This window comes from Anolis carolinensis, chromosome 2, assembly GCF_035594765.1.
Source record: "Anolis carolinensis isolate JA03-04 chromosome 2, rAnoCar3.1.pri, whole genome shotgun sequence".
Classification (NCBI taxonomy): Eukaryota; Metazoa; Chordata; class Lepidosauria; order Squamata; family Dactyloidae; genus Anolis; species Anolis carolinensis.
This window is the reverse complement of record NC_085842.1, coordinates 302,260,418-302,276,508: the sequence shown is the minus strand read 5'-3', so window position 1 is coordinate 302,276,508 and position 16,091 is coordinate 302,260,418. Positions and strand designations below refer to the sequence as shown.

The following is a 16,091-nucleotide window of genomic DNA, read 5'->3' as shown; positions in this document are numbered from 1 at the left end:
GAGGCTAAATCTAGATATATGGAAGGCCTTTACATAGCTTCATTCATGCCTATGTATCAATTGTCCAATTCTTTGTGGAGTCAAATTAAAGAATCAGCTGAACAATAAACTGCTGATCTTCTCCAAAACAGGCAAACATGTTGAGGGAAGACAGAGCAAGAGAGATTTTTCCCTACATGTAATGCTCTCTATCACAAACTATTGATGTCAGAGTTTTCTCTGCATATCCAGGGAGAGCTGATAAGGGGATTAAGCATCATAGCGTAAAAAGGCAAATAAAAACAAAGCTGAAGGGCTCTAACTACATATTTGCAATTTTGCTTATCATACTAGAAGAATTTTAAAAACAGGGCAGAATCTTTGTGCACACTCCAAACAACATCATCATTCCATTTAATAACTTGTGCCAATATTAAAAGAAAAGGCTTACCTGCCCATGAGCGAAATGCTGCCACAATTCCCATTTTACTAGCTGAAAGCCGTGCTTCTCGGTCTTCTCTGTTTGGAAAACGAGATTGTGAAATATCGTCTCTTCTCCACAGCAGAATGACATTTTAAATCTTAGCGAAATCTGATCAATTTTGATTGTACTTACTTGAGCTGTCCTTCTGCAGTGTCTGGATTATGCCTGTAGTGAAAGTCTGTGTATGGAGCTAAAATCCGCTACAATAAAAAAGTAAAAAAATGTATTCACCTTTATTCCTATTCACCTGAAAAACTTTTGAAAGGAACATTGTCTTTCTGTATCTGCCTATCTTCCATCTTCAATTTTTGAGAAATTAGACACAAAATAAAGCCATCTATGGTTTACTTATTTAATTAAAATACAGAATATCAAGCACAAAAAATACTGGAATAAGAATTATTCTTGCCTGTATTACAGATAACTGAATGGGTAAGACGGGGTGGGGAGGGATGGGGGTAATCTCGCTCAGCTCTGCCTGACAAATTTTGAAGCAGTGTATCACTACACACTCCTGATCAGGCGTCCCAACACAGTCCATAGGATTTTAGTGTATTTAAAAGTGGGTCTGTCATCAGCAATGGACTGGATGAGGGTAAACAAACTGAAACTTAATCCAGACAAGACACAGGTGCTCCTGGTCAGTCAGAAGGCTGTTTGAAGAATAGAAATTCATCCTGTGCTGGATGGGGTAACACTTTCCCTGAAGGCACAGGTTCTCAGTTTGTATATATGTCTGGACTCAATATTGAACTTGGAGGCCCGTCTATTTGCAGTGGCTGGAGTTCCTTGACACATTTAAAAATTATGCACCAACTGTACATTTCCTTGTGATGTCAGATCTGGTCATGGTGGTACATGCCTTAGTTACATCCCATTTGAAGTACTGTAAAATGTTCTACTTAAGAATTGCTTTTGAAAAATATGCAGAAATTGTGAACCAAAGAGTTGTGGCCACATTGTTAACTAGGGCTGGCTACTGGAAGCATACAACTTCCTTGTTGGAACAACTGTACTGGCTCCCAGTTTGTTTCTGAGTACAATTTAAAGTGCTGGTTATGACCTATATGACCCAGGTCTAGTCCAAGTTATTTTGTAGATCCTATCTCCCTGTTTGGACCTGTCTTGACTCTGAGATCTTCCAGCATCACAAGTCCAGCTGGTAGGGACCCAAGAGATGGCCGGCTCTGGACTCTGGAACTCTCTGCCCAGGGAAGTCAGAATGGCTCCCCACTCCCTGCTGTCCTTTGGCAGCAGATTAAGATCTTTTTATTCCGTCAGGCTTTTAAAACAGAAAAGTTTTAATGAATGAGCCAAAGGGTGTATGGTGTTTCAATTGTTTAAACAGTTTTTACTTATTTATTTTAATGTGATTTTAATTATGAATGTGATTTTCCTGCTTCTGGCCCACAAGATCACTTCCAACTCTATGATTCTATGATTTTATGAGTAGTTTTAATAATTGTATGTTAAATTTTATTTTAACATTCATACTTTTCAGGTTTTAAATTTTATTCCTTTTAAGGTTGTGAACTGTTTTGGACCTTGATCCAGAAAAGAAAGCAAGGTTAAAATCATCATCATCTACCTATAGCTAAAACTTGTTAATTTTAAAAAAAATCACAATCTTCATGAATCCCATAGTGACCTCTCACAGGACTCTTAAGTTTCCAGACGATCCTGGTTGAGAAATCCAGCTCTAGCCTACAGATATACTGATTAAGGCACTGATAAGTAACATTACATATATCATACTTCAATGGAGTCAAATGCATACAACTCTCTTCTTGAGTTGAAATGAGCTAATGCAAACACAATATGAATAGAGAACATGAGGTTCTTACCTCTAATTCTACATCTGCTCGTACATACTGTCGAGTCTTTGGATGATTGAGAAGATGTAAGACTGTAGTTATGAGGGCCTCATTTATACGGCTTAACTGACAATCAATCACATTTTTCAAAATGGTACTTAATCCACCACGAAGTGCAACTACTTCTGGATTCTGAATTGCTGAAAGAGAATGATCCAGTTAATGATCACCACCCGCATATCTAGGGCTAAGATCTACTTTATGAAATGTTGTACAATAAAAAGCCAAAATTTAAGTTTAAACACTTCCATTTTAAATTAAAACATACTGTATGTTTATTTTCTCAGCAACTGAGAAAGGCGTTTTATAACTCTACTATGTTTCTGCAGTTATATAGTCATTTCACAATATAGATAACACACACACGGAAACATCCAAGAGATTCTTTATATATACTTGGTTCAATACACTGAACCAACTTTTACATGAACACTCTTTAGTTAGCCTAAATAATTTTTAAAAATTCAAAAAAAGGCAGCCATATGATTATCTTAGGTTAGTCATGCTGTTTTCAATAGAATCTACTTCCATGTAACTGAATACAGGGCTACAACTGAATGCAGCCAGATTTACGTTAAGACAGTGTTAGCCATTATATCAGTGGTTCTCAACCTGTGGACTCCCAGATGTTTTGGCCTTCAACTCCCAGAAATCCTAACAGCTGGTAAACTGACTGAGATTTCTGGGAGTTGTAGGCAAAACCACTGCATTGAGAACCACTGCACTATAGGGTTCCATAACTTCAAACCCTGATTGTTTCATATGAACTACATTGATTTGGCACATGAGCGACATTTAAAGTGGCCTGCTATGAGTGATGAACAAATCTAGGTCAGGAAACATATCCATGCTACCAAACTTCTTTGTTTAGAGAGACTAAAATCGCCTTTCATATAATTATTTTTTTAAATTTTTTGATCTTGATGAATAGCTTCTAGCTTTGGAATTATTTTGTTTTTATTTTAGATTTTTTTTAAGCAATGGCTTTGATTTATCTACTTATTGGAAGCCACTCATACGATCAGTTACACAAGATGACTTTTGAACTCAAAACATAGAACAATCTAATTCTTCTGTTTATACATTCATCCACTATTTTAGTACTGGTATATTCATCTCCCACTCCACAAAACGTCTATTGTTCTATGCCATGCAATAATATTTTAGCATTATATTATTCTGTACTTTGCTAAAGAATCAGCTTGTTATGTGCTAGCACTTAGTGCTTACCTATAATTTTTTCAAAATTCTTACCCAGTTCACAGATAATAGCAATACACGCTCGAACCATCCTGTCCCTCTCCTGAAGGCCATCATTTCCAACAGCTATCAAAGAATTGGTAACAGAACTAGGAAATATTGAAGCATTCACAGTGATCATCTGGAAAGAAAAGGAGAACGAGTTTCCTGTCTATCCAGCACTGTTATAAAAAATCCATATTGCACAGTTCCATCATGCTCAGGCCCTGCACCAGATGATGCATCCTCCTTGCATCCCAACTACCACTGATGTGGTCTCAGAGGGAGAGGAAGAGGCAGTATTTGCTGGACTTAATCTCTTTCCACACTGTCATCCCCTTTTTCTTTTGTGTCATGTTTTAATTGGATGCAAGTCTGAGAACAAGGACCTATTTTGTTGTTCTTTTACCTATAAGTGTCACATACAGTGCCATGGTACTATACAAAGATAATAACAGCAGCAACAACGACATACAATAAGATTATGAAACAACCTTATTGATTTTGTTATTTATATTAAATTCTTCTTCCCTTCATCCTTGACACTTTTGGTTCAGTTCTCTTCTACTTACAAATGCTTAATTTTGTTTCTACAGCTGTACACAGGCTTATATTTAAACTACTAAAGGGGTAAACTCTTTATTGCTTCGGAAAGAGCCATTCTGAAATCATACGAGTCAATTTCTAAACTTGTTCAATTATAAAATGAAATTGCTGCATTTATCTCTACATTCAATTTCCATATTTATAACCCTACTTGCAATGTATTGACTGGGTACTTTTACCAGTCACCTTTTGTGTTAAAACATAGTAAACTACTACAATGTCTAATATAATCCATATATAATTTGGCAACTTGTAAAAAAGTTTATTTACATACTTTTCTGACTAATCGAAGTGCCTGTGTTCTTTCTACTTCATTACTCTGCTGTATATCAATGCACCTAAAAGTAAAAATATGGATTACAGATATTACAGTATTTTCTTACAGCTAGGATTCAGATGGCAAAATATACATAATCAACATTCCCCCTTCTCACAAGAGCAGCCGAAAAAAACCAGTGGTTTCACTGGTGGAAGAAAGTAAAATGGAGTCAATAACTGGTTTAGAGGATATAATGGAAATGTGCAAGATCTAGAAATGATTGATGCAAAATTGTCCTAATAATTCTTTACACAATAACTTTTCCTTTCAGTGTTTCAGTTCTCAACTTCGCATTTAGATATAATGATTGCATGCAACCTCCTCAATCTATAGTCAACTTTTTATCTTTCAAATACTACCAGGATATACAATCAATATTTAGTAATCACTTTTACCTTTTGGATTTTATTTGAAGAGAGGACATTGGATATTGTCTTATTCAAAGCAAATATCTCTGAACACTCATATATCCATGAGCTGGGTCCAAGTACAGAGAGGGTAGAATATGAGAGTCTAAATATCCAGGGAGAGGGCAGCCCAAGCCATAACCCAATCCATATGAGACTGGCCAAAACTTGAGATTCTCTGAGGAGGCTCTGTTGTGTATTTTTAAATACCTCATGAAATTAGGCTGATATTTCCATATAACAGGATCCTCTTTGTAGCAGCACCCTCTTCTGAACTTCCAACAGCCAGAAAAATGGCCTTTAATGTTTGAAACTGCTGTTTTTAAGTTGTATTTTAAGATTGTTTTCAGACTGCTTTAAAAAGTTTTACATAATAATTTTAATGTATTTTATTGGTTTTATTTATTAATTGTATTCTCATCCCTTGTGGGCTGGGAGGCAGCATGTAAATATTTTCAATAAAAATAAATAAATAAAAATTTCTGCCATAAAAGGGGAAATCAGGTTACATTGCAGATCCTGTTTGATGCCATTTACCCTAATATTTATATATCAATTTCATGTTACAGCTGAACAAGCAGCACTATAAACAATGGGCTGCTGACCAGTCCTTTTTCTAGAATGTGGAAAGTATGCTTCAGCAGTTAAACGAGCCCTTATACTTTGAGATTTTGCTAACTTCGTGTCAGTCTCTCAGGAATTACTAGTTGCAAGGTTTCTGGCCCTGAGTCATTGCAGAAAATGCTCAGAATGGATTATTATGCAGTTTCTGAAATGCAGAAAATGTGATTTGAAAATAAAAACATTTTGGAAAGAATGATTTAAAGGCATGTGTTGGAACAGGAATGATGTTATAAATTTATACTATTTATTTACAGTATTTATATTCCGCCCTTCTCACACCGAAGGGGACTCAGGGCGGATCACATTATACACACATAGGGCAAACATTCAATGCCAATAAACACATTACTAGCTCTCTAAGAGATGCTTGGACCCTTCTCAAGCTGGATACAAATGGTAGGAAGTTTTGCTAATTATGAAAAAGTGCAGTTCCAATATCTGTTTTTATTACCTTGCTATCAAGTAATCCACTTTCAATTTTAATACTTTCTGCAGAATACTGGAGTCTCGGATAAGATATCGAAGGGCTCGTAGACCTGCTGCTCTCACCTCTTTTGCTTCATTTAGTAAAGCTAACCGCAGACTGAAATTCATATAATGAGAAAGTCATTCAGGCTCCAAATGCTTAAACACCTCTCTTTTGCTACAACAAAAACACACATACCATTTATATGACTGGCCAGAGCTTATGCTTAAATACATGGCTAGTCATGTTTAGTTTGACCTTTTAGCACCAGTAAGTTTAAAAATAATACTAAGCATAACATACAGGCAAAGTAAACATATGAGAAAACTAAATGTAGCAAAAAACAAGTTGGAGGGCAACAGAAAAAGATACAACCTCTTACTCTTTGTTGACAATATTAATGATAAAACATTAGGTTACCTGCTATCATAAAGAGGAGTAGGAATAAATTATCTGCCCTGTGCTCCTTTTAAGGAATTGTACAACTGTAGAACACATAAGGTTTTAAACAGCTTCACAAGTAATTTGGTTTGCTTCAAAACTAACAATAATCCCCCAATGATGCCAAAAAGTCAACCAACAATCCAGAGAACATGAAACAACACTTGCCATCTCATTCTCTGATTTCATTATTTGGACTTAAGGGTGGTGGAATGTGTGTGGCCCAATACTTCCTGTTTTGAGGCTTCTTTAGATATTAAAAAATTCAGTACTAAAGAGCTTAAAACTTCTCAAAGGCTCAACTGGATGGTACTGCTTGTGCAAACAGAGACCAATTGTTCACCACTTTAGGGTTACAAAATATATTCCCCACTGAACACACTGCTTAGTAACAGGTTTTTAATTACATTTTAGCTATTTCAAGAAACTACTCTATTTGCCTAAGGTCCTCTGGCTTTTATAGCAAATAATACTGGTGGCACAGATTTATTGCATTTCTTTTTGAGAAGATCAGAGACAGATGATATCACTTCAAAGAGCAATCAAATTACTTAAGTCATCTGCTAATGTAATGACTAACACCAAAAATAACTTTGAAACATTATGTTTCGACTCTCTGTACTGATTGCATTTTATTCTTAAAAGAAACTGCATCTTAAAGTATTAATGGCCATGGGCTACAAACATATTATATTCAGTCAAGGAAGCCACGGTGACAAGTTTGCAAGACCTGAGCAGGGCTTTGGATAACAGGACGAATTACAGGTCTCTCATTCATAGGATTGCCATAAATTGATTAAATGATAAAAGGAAAATAAAAATAAAAGAAAAATGTTCTGCTTATCAACCTTAGTAAACAAGCATTCATTGCTGTGAAATTTAAGAACTTTTACTAAACATAATTTTCTATCTGCTACTATAACAAAGGGAATCATTTTCTTCTGTTTGGCCCTATAAAGGATAATGAATGTGTTGCACATACTTTCAGGCATAAAACATTGGACTGTGGCATGTGTGCATGAATTTCACTGAGAGTATCTCTCTCTCTCTCTCTCTCTCTCTCTCTCACTCTCACTCACACACACACACACACACAAACAGACATAATAATAACACTGTATGTTTAAAACATTTAAAAAAACAGTTTTCTTTGAAATAAAGTGCTCTCGAGATCTTGAGCCAAGTTTGTAAAAACCAACCATACTCTGTCAGAAATAACAACTGCAGTAAACTAAGCACCTCTTATTGGTTCACAACTACTTGAGGTATTACGTTATCTATCCGTCTTCAAAAACACTGTTTAGGGCACACGTTAATTTGGAACAGTATTTTTAAATGCATAATTAGTTCAAATACTCTTAAAAAACCAATAGCAACTTACCATATGATGATATCGTCATAAGTAAAACCTAGCTTTTCTTCATTATGACCAGCATTACAAAGAAGCTGTAAGTAAGAAACATATTTTCAGTTCTTTGAACCGGTCCACTCATATTTTTTTCCATCCTCCTCAAATTTCTCCAACTACCTAAAGCATTAACTAATCTGAGCTATTTTTGAAGTTAACAGCTAAAGACAATTGACCAAGTTGTTGTTATTCTTATCTGATGTTAATGGATATATTTTAAAACATTCTTATAAGAAAAAACTAGCTACTTGTTATAGGAATGAAAATTTTGAAGTGATCCCTATTATTTTTGATATATCATATATAATCATATGTAAGTCGACCTCATCTATAAGTCGAGAGCATGTTTTGAGATCAAAAATCATGAATTTTTATATGACCCATGGCCAAATCAAGAGTGATTTCGTAGAGGGGAAAGCATCAATGTGCATCAGAGGGCTAACTTCTCCTGGTTGTCACCATTTTTATGACCTAGGCATTCCATAAGCCCAGAAGTGGTGTTACAGCAGAGAGAGTAGAAGGGTTTGGTAATTCTTTTAGATTCTACAGGGAGTGACTGTGCTCTCACCTTTCATCACTCTTTTTGGATGAGAGCTGAGATACAGTACTCATATTGACCCATGGAAAGGTCAACCCAGTTTTTTAGGGTTGATTTTTTTTACTGCAATTTGTATACTTATACATGACTATAGGATAGCTTGAATTCTGTCATCTTCCCAAAAGGGAGTGTAAAAGCATTACAAGACTATCAAGTTTAGACACATACTTAAAAACATTAAATACAGCTAATTCATTTTTCTACTCAGTCTTGATGAATGATAGTGATACAGCATACTCTGGAACACCTGTGGCCACTGCCACCACTCTTCAAAATATAGGTATGTAGGATAAAAATCAGTTTCGAATATGCCAAATGTTAAAAATTGCATTAAGAAGACCACAGTTTATGGTAAGGGCTTGGGGGGGTATTACATGGCACATAGAAATTTTACTTTAAAAGTAGTGGGTCCAGAAGCCATTGGATGGCATCCGGGAGTTCCAAAACACATTTTTGGAACCCCACCCCCTTTAACCAATGAGCACAAATATGGTAGCACTCATACATGGGGGGGGGGGGGGATGACATGCTGGCCCACTTTAAAAGAAGCATAATTATCAATGACAGCTCATAGAAAACTGAAAAAGACAAAGACATTTTTAAGCTGCACAAAAGGCTTAAGGTTACATGCCTTTATGAGTACTTTCACTAAAAAATAAGTTTTCAACTAATAAAAATGATTTTGGTTGCGGGAAATAAGACAGCAATATCGCTACCAGAATAGTAAGAAAGCCAGTGTATAAGTCTATACCTATCTACCACCAATAAATCTATGTGGAGGTAAAAAAAGTTATTTTCTAACAGTTTTAGCAACAGATAGCACAATCATACAAACTACCTACTACAAAGATGGCTGTGTGCAAACACCACTTTTCTGAGATTTTCATACACTTGAACTGCATAAAAAGCCATCTCAAATTTTCCTTAGATATCATAGTCTTCTTCACAGAATGCTATTGCACACTGGTTATGGAAGACAATTTTTAAAAGAATGTCGAGAATTCTAATTGGAGGCTTTAGGAATAAAACATACAAATTTAATGGAATTGATTCATGGGGTTTGTAAAACACTACAGACAGCAACAAAATTTTCCCCAAGTCTTGATTTTCTTTTTGAACTCCACAATGAAAGTAAGGCCTCAGTGGGGATTGTGATACATTCACAGAATTCCTAGTATCTAGTCAAGTTTGGGGCTCTTTAAATATTTCATAGTTTCTATGTGCAGGAAGAGTTTTTAGATTGGAGTTCTTGCTCGAGTATTTAGGTTTAACACATATGACTCCTTGATTTTTCCATGGTGCCATTTTTGTCTGACTGGCACTAACAGTGATTTCCTTCTGGTGCCACGTCAAAGCACAACTTTTCATCACTTTGAAATGCACAAGCAAATAATTTTAAATTGTTGTGGTTTTTACAGTTCTTACTATGGTCTTTTAATTTTGTTTAAAATAAATATACTTAAATGCTTTAAATCAAGAACATTGTACACTGCCCTCAGATTCCATTATAAAGCAAGAGATATGAATATTTTAATACATACTATAATTAACAGGATAAAAATTAAAAGCATACAATTGTATCATCACTTTTAATACTATAAATATATTGTGTTATGGAATGTGATGTTTAAAATCCCTAACAGAATTAGGTATTCTTTATTATAAGGCCACAATTACTTCCCACATGAACACTTATATCAAATGCATACACTAACAAATGCAAACACCAAAACCTTAACTTTATCTATTTCACTTGGTTGTTGATTGAAATACCAGTTTAAAAATTCCTGAATGCAATGCATACTGGCTTAGAAGAATATGAAACTTTAACTTTAATAAAGGATACTATATAAAGAATTTGTTCTTACGTATTTATAAGATTTTGTAGTTATATGGTACTGTGAAAGCAACAGATCCTGGGTAGTTGAGTTATTTCAAGTGTCAATATATTTTAATTCTGCTAATTTTCTATTTTGAGTTAGAACATTTTCAGTCACTCCCAGTCATGACTGGATAATACTACAAAGCTGAGTCATAGCAATTCATGTCTCCATGCCTTAAATGGAAACTTAAATTAGAATGATAAGAGCTTGACAACAGCAGAGCAATGAAAGAAACAAAATATCATATTTCATTCTAATAGCATATTTGATGGTCTTTTGTCAACAAATGGTGCAGTTAAAAGAGTCACCCACAAAAAAAGTGCGCTTTTTTCAAAAGACTTCCAAGCAGGAAGAAATGTTAACTGCTCAACCACACAGGTATAGTTTAGTTTGTCAAGCACACTACACATACCCTAACATCTTTCGATAAAAGTCATTCTTTACTATAAGCTGATAAAAAGAGACTCTGATACTAAGGAAAATTAGGGAAAGCATTACTTTCCCACCAATGTTTACCTTGCAGGTTGTATTTATGAAAGTGCAGTTAAAATCCACTCTCTACAGTACGCTATTCAAGTTGGAGACTGCACCATCCCCCCATGTCATCATCACTTTCCCTTCAAGGATTACTCAGAGTAAAAGGCTAAACCTGCCACTCCAGGAGTCCTTCTGGGGATAAAAAATATATAACTGCCTTAGCAGAATTTTTACTTTTTTCAAGTGCAGGCAGACAAGGGGGGGAAAAAATCTTTCCTTGATACCTTATTGTCTAAATTTCACTAACACTAGTCGACTAGCTGAGTTCTCCAAGTCCTTTTTAATCAAACGTACATGAATCATTTTTCAATTTATGCTCTGACATCCTATTTAAAGATGGAAGTAAGAAAACATGGGGTTTCTCCTAGAAAGACACTACTGTAGACTTGGCAGGCAATTTTCTTCTACTTGGACCTTTTCTCTACTGTCCAGCTCCAACTTAGTTTCAACTCCTTCATAAAAGACAGGTGCATATTAATTAGAAATACCAAATTTACTACGGTATAGTAAGAAGGTGGTACAAAGCATTTAATCTCCACCATGTCAATCATCAGGCTACTAAGACTAATAAAATATAAAATATATTTGTCTGAATAAGAAAACTTTAAAATTTCCAATAAAATAAGTATGCAACAAACTAGGCATTTAGCATTATACGTTTTTACCTTGAAGCCAGAGTTAGTACATTTCTACCGACTCCAACTCCCAACAAAATTGTTTCTGACTCTGACTCCACCTCCAGAGTCCTGAGAGGGAACGTTCAATAAACTACAAAATAGCTTCCTTAGTTATACATGTGTATACATGAAAAGGGCTTTTGGCTGAATTATGTACTCTGCTATTAAAAAGGCTTAAAACCAGCTACTGGCATGCTGGTAGGGGTTAGAACTTTAAATACAGCAGTATCTTGTATGAGATGACTCATGGTATTAATTACTTAGAAAAGGTTTAAGAGTGCAGTGAGGACATTTTTAAAGGCACACAACTGATTGCTAGGCATGTTGGAAAAAGAGATATCACCATTCTAGTTTTTTATTTAACTTTCTGGTTGTCAGTAGTCAACTATGCTTGTTACTTGAGCTGGTGAAATCATGTCAAGTGAGACACAAATGTGTGACTCTCACATGTTTGGGAGATCACATCACCAGTTCCTTCTGTCTTTCCCTTGAATAGAAGGTTTAGTTCTCAGTATATGTTTCAGAGAATTTGCATCACATGAGAGCACTGAGGGGTAGTAGTTTGCTTTCAGTAAAAGTGTCTGAGGCTAAAGTTTCACAATGTCTTAAAAAATTTCAACAATACTTGATTTCCCAAAACATAGCTAATAAAATTGTAAGCAATAGGAAACACACATATCCTTGCTGCTGACAACATCATTGCATTTTACATTTTTGATGACAATGTAAGTATGCAAGGAAAACATAATTACAAATGCATGTCTTACATTGGTCAGTGAAATGAAACTGTGGTCCCGTCCACACTGACCCTATATCCTATGAACTGATCCCAGATTATCTCCTTATCCCAAATTATCTGGCAGGAGAGATTCATATAATCCAGTTTAAATCAGATAATCTGGGATAATATCCTGTGATATAGGGTAGTGTAGAAGAGAGCTGTGTCTTCCTGCTATCTGTACAAGCAGTGACAAAGCATAGGTTTAAACATAATAACAGAACTGTAGACTTGGAAGTAATTCCAAGGGGCTAGGTATCTAAATCCAACTTTCTGTAGAAATCAATTGATTAAAATATCCTTTTTTGTTACTTTTTACAGCATCATAAAAAGCCCAACAATAGGTTTCTAAATACATGTTGAGGATCCCTTATCTAAAATTCTGAAATCTGAAATACTTCAAAATCTAAAGTTGTCCACATGAATAGCTAAGAGAATAAAACTTTCGCTTACTTGGACATATAAGAGATATGTGAGGAAGGGCCTTTTCCCCACCTAGATGAATGTTATTTTACAGCATTCATTCTTATTACATCTTGTTCCTGTTATTGTATTATAAAGCTTGTGAATGACCAAACAAATCCATAACCAGATGGAAAACTTTATAAAATTACGCATCGATCCTTGACTGCTTCTGATTACTTAGTTATCAAAGTCTGTAACATCACCCCTAGGTTAAAACATATACTGTAAATTTTACTAGTTAGCAAAATACTTACCTTAGTAAAATTATTCAAGTGGCCCAGTTTTCTCATATTTGAAACCCCTTGCAATTTGGCCACATTTTGGAGAATCTCTCTCAGATTATCAGAGGGGTCTGCAAAAGAAATATGGTATTGGTAGACACAAGTTGGGGAACAGTATCCAGACTATCCCCTCCAAGGAAATACTATCTTCAAGTGACTATTACAAAAACCACGTTCTATTTTTAGGTCAACTGTCAATGGCCTGCTCATAGGTCAATGTTTAAAGGCGAGGTGAGTGAGGAAGAATAAATTACCACAATATCTTGCCCCAAAAACCCCCAATATATTCTTCAAGAAATGTATTGATCCTCGCTTAAACAGCAATACACATAGACAAAATATTCAGTGTAAAATAGCAATAAAAAACAAACCAGAAGTCATACCACAGATTCCTCTGAAATTGGAAGATTAAGAAAAAATAGTAGTTTAAAACATTTACTATGTTTACAAACATACCAAACTACATTAAAGCACATACTATTGGTAGTTGCCTAGGGACCTCAAATTAGGAAGAAAACACCCAATTTAATGCACATAATATTTCTGGGCCACACCTACTAACCCTTATCTGAAGACAGACATAAGCCCAGATGTATTACAAGTGGGAATTTACTAGCACTTAGATGTAAGAAAATTATAAGAGCCAGCATGGTATAGCATCTGAATGCTGGATTAATATTCTGGGAGAATGGGATTCAAATCTCTGCTTACCCACAGAAATCCACTGGGTGGCCTTGGGCAAATCATAGGGCACACCTATATTGTAGAATTAACACAGTTTGATATCATTTTAGCTGCCATGGCTCAAAATCATGCAATTCTGGGATTTGTAGTTTGTGAGGCACCAGAACCCTTTGGTAGAAATGAAGAAAGCATTTTTAAAACTACAAATCCCAAAGCATTGAGCCATGTTAAAGTGCTGTCAAACAGCATTCATTCTACAACATAGTAGGCCCATACTTGTCCAGTATCAGAATAAAGCAATGGCAAACTTTCTCCGAATATATCTTGCCAAGGCAAGGCTATGATAGGTTGACCTCAGTGTCTGCCTGAGTCAGAAAAAAATTGAAGGCACATAACAACAAATTATGGACAAAATGGTTTAGGTTTTATTTCCAAAACACAATTAAGATGACAGACAAATGAAACAGGCACTAATATCTTGCTTTCACCTTACTGAAAAATTCTACTTCAAAATCAACACGTGAACAAAGAAAGATCAAGGAGAACCAAATACAAGAGTCATATCAGAAACTCTGCTCCCTGTCATGAATTGGAGAGATAGCATTAGATAACGGAAAGGGAATCTCTCCTATGCTCCTTGTGCAATGTAGTATTGTTGTTTTCCAGTGCTCTATAGTTCCGCAACATTTAAAGAGCCTCAAATTTCCTATTCCTGTCTTACTGATTTAAATTGTTGTTAAGTTTGGCTGTGGACTTCTTGCTCAGCCATCCTGAGAATGCAAATTTTTAGAGGGTGTGCACTGAAATTAAAAGTTTAACAAAGATAAATAAAGATTTCATAAACATCAACTTATGTTACTAGCAGGAGTGTACTGAACACATACTAGCAGGAGTGTACTGAACACAAATTCAGGAATCATATCAGCAATATCTCAAACAGTCCTCTCCTACTTTCATACCTTCTTTTAAAAACTTCAAGAATCTTAGCAGCAATGCTCAAAAGTGGTACGGCTACTAAACACACTGTCTAATTTTGAGGTGGCTTGTAAAATGTCTCCGTGAGTTATAGCTGTAGCAGTCATGCATGAAGACATGCTCCAACCTAGTAGCCAGCTTTTATGAAGGACAAGTAGAATTAAGTATTCAGCAAAAAGCAATACATTAAAAATAGTCAAATGTGGTAAAAATTCCTTTACATTTTTCCAGAATAAGGAAAGTATCATGCTTTATAGAATGAACTGATTCTGAGTTGTTCAGGACTGCTAATAGAGAAAGAACCTTCTCTAGAGAACATTTCATTGAATATTAAAACTCACCCGTAAAAGAAGATTGAAAAGAATAGTGTTCTTACGCATGTACCACTAAGTTTCTTATAACCTTTATTTCCATGGGCATATTATAGATGGGAAAATTCCTTCCCTATGGTTTAGCATAACTGAAAATACAATTTGACTGATTCTTCATTTGTTTTGTACTTTCAGCATAATATTGGGAACAGCTACCCCAGTTTTTAAAACCTGTAGCTCCAGGAATGAGTTGGTATACAACTTAAGTACCAAATTCCAGGGTTGAAGTTTTCCACAATGTGTTTTTATTTTCAAAATAAAAATGAAACAATGCTTGTTCAATAAGGTTTTTCAAAAGGAAAACATTTAATATAGTCATATGAGCAAGTCAAGTAAAACTGTGTTTTCTTCCCTCTGTGTAATAAAACACTTCCTGACACAGCCTTTAAAAACTCTTCAATATATATATATAGCATACTATATAGTATGAAATACATATAGCAAAGTTTGGCATACCCCAGTAAAGTTTTTGCACTGATCAGGTTTGTGTGGCCAACATGGAACAATGAAGATTCCTATTTTTATATTAAAAATGATAATCAATTTCAGTCCTGCAATATAATCTTCACACATACACACACACACACACAAACCATACATCCTGTATGAAACTATGAGAGGAAAAAAACTTCAGAAAAAATACGGTATGCAGCAAAATTACTAGTGTGTTCATTATGGAAACAGGCACCTGAATTTTATTATTCATTTATTTATTTATTATTTCCATTATTTCTATCCCGCTCATATCACCCAAAGGGACACCAATTCTGTTACATATTTTTTTATTTTTAAAGTAAAAAATGAATAAGCACCATCTTAAAAACATTACAGTTCTTCCTGGACTGAAAAAACACACCAAGTTGTTCAACTGGTGACTAGGCTTCTTGAGATAGCATCTACATTGGACTGGCTGTGGCTACAAATCCTCCTGCTATGCCAGACAGCAGCACACGCAGTGAGCAAAACTGCCACAGGTATTTATGGCATGCAGTGGA

At 35.2% G+C, this 16,091-nt stretch overlaps 1 protein-coding gene across 8 annotated transcripts in view; it reads right to left on the bottom strand.

Moving 5' to 3' along the window:
• Positions 1-16,091, bottom strand: part of rictor (RPTOR independent companion of MTOR complex 2) — a 66,416-nt gene that overhangs the window by 36,097 nt on the left and 14,228 nt on the right. For 5 of the 8 annotated variants that reach the window (XM_062972457.1, XM_062972461.1, XM_016995636.2 and 2 more), the window contains exons 3-10: positions 13,040-13,137; positions 7,821-7,885; positions 5,984-6,115; positions 4,457-4,520; positions 3,568-3,718; positions 2,308-2,477; positions 596-663; positions 431-498 (exon numbers count right to left, since the gene is read on the bottom strand). In XM_062972457.1, coding sequence (XP_062828527.1) covers positions 431-498; positions 596-663; positions 2,308-2,477; positions 3,568-3,718; positions 4,457-4,520; positions 5,984-6,115; positions 7,821-7,885; positions 13,040-13,137 — 816 coding nt within the window. The remainder of the gene's footprint in view (positions 1-430; positions 499-595; positions 664-2,307; positions 2,478-3,567; positions 3,719-4,456; positions 4,521-5,983; positions 6,116-7,820; positions 7,886-13,039; positions 13,138-16,091) is intronic. The other 3 variants (XM_016995637.2, XM_062972458.1, XM_003224255.4) reach the window with 1 other exon arrangement.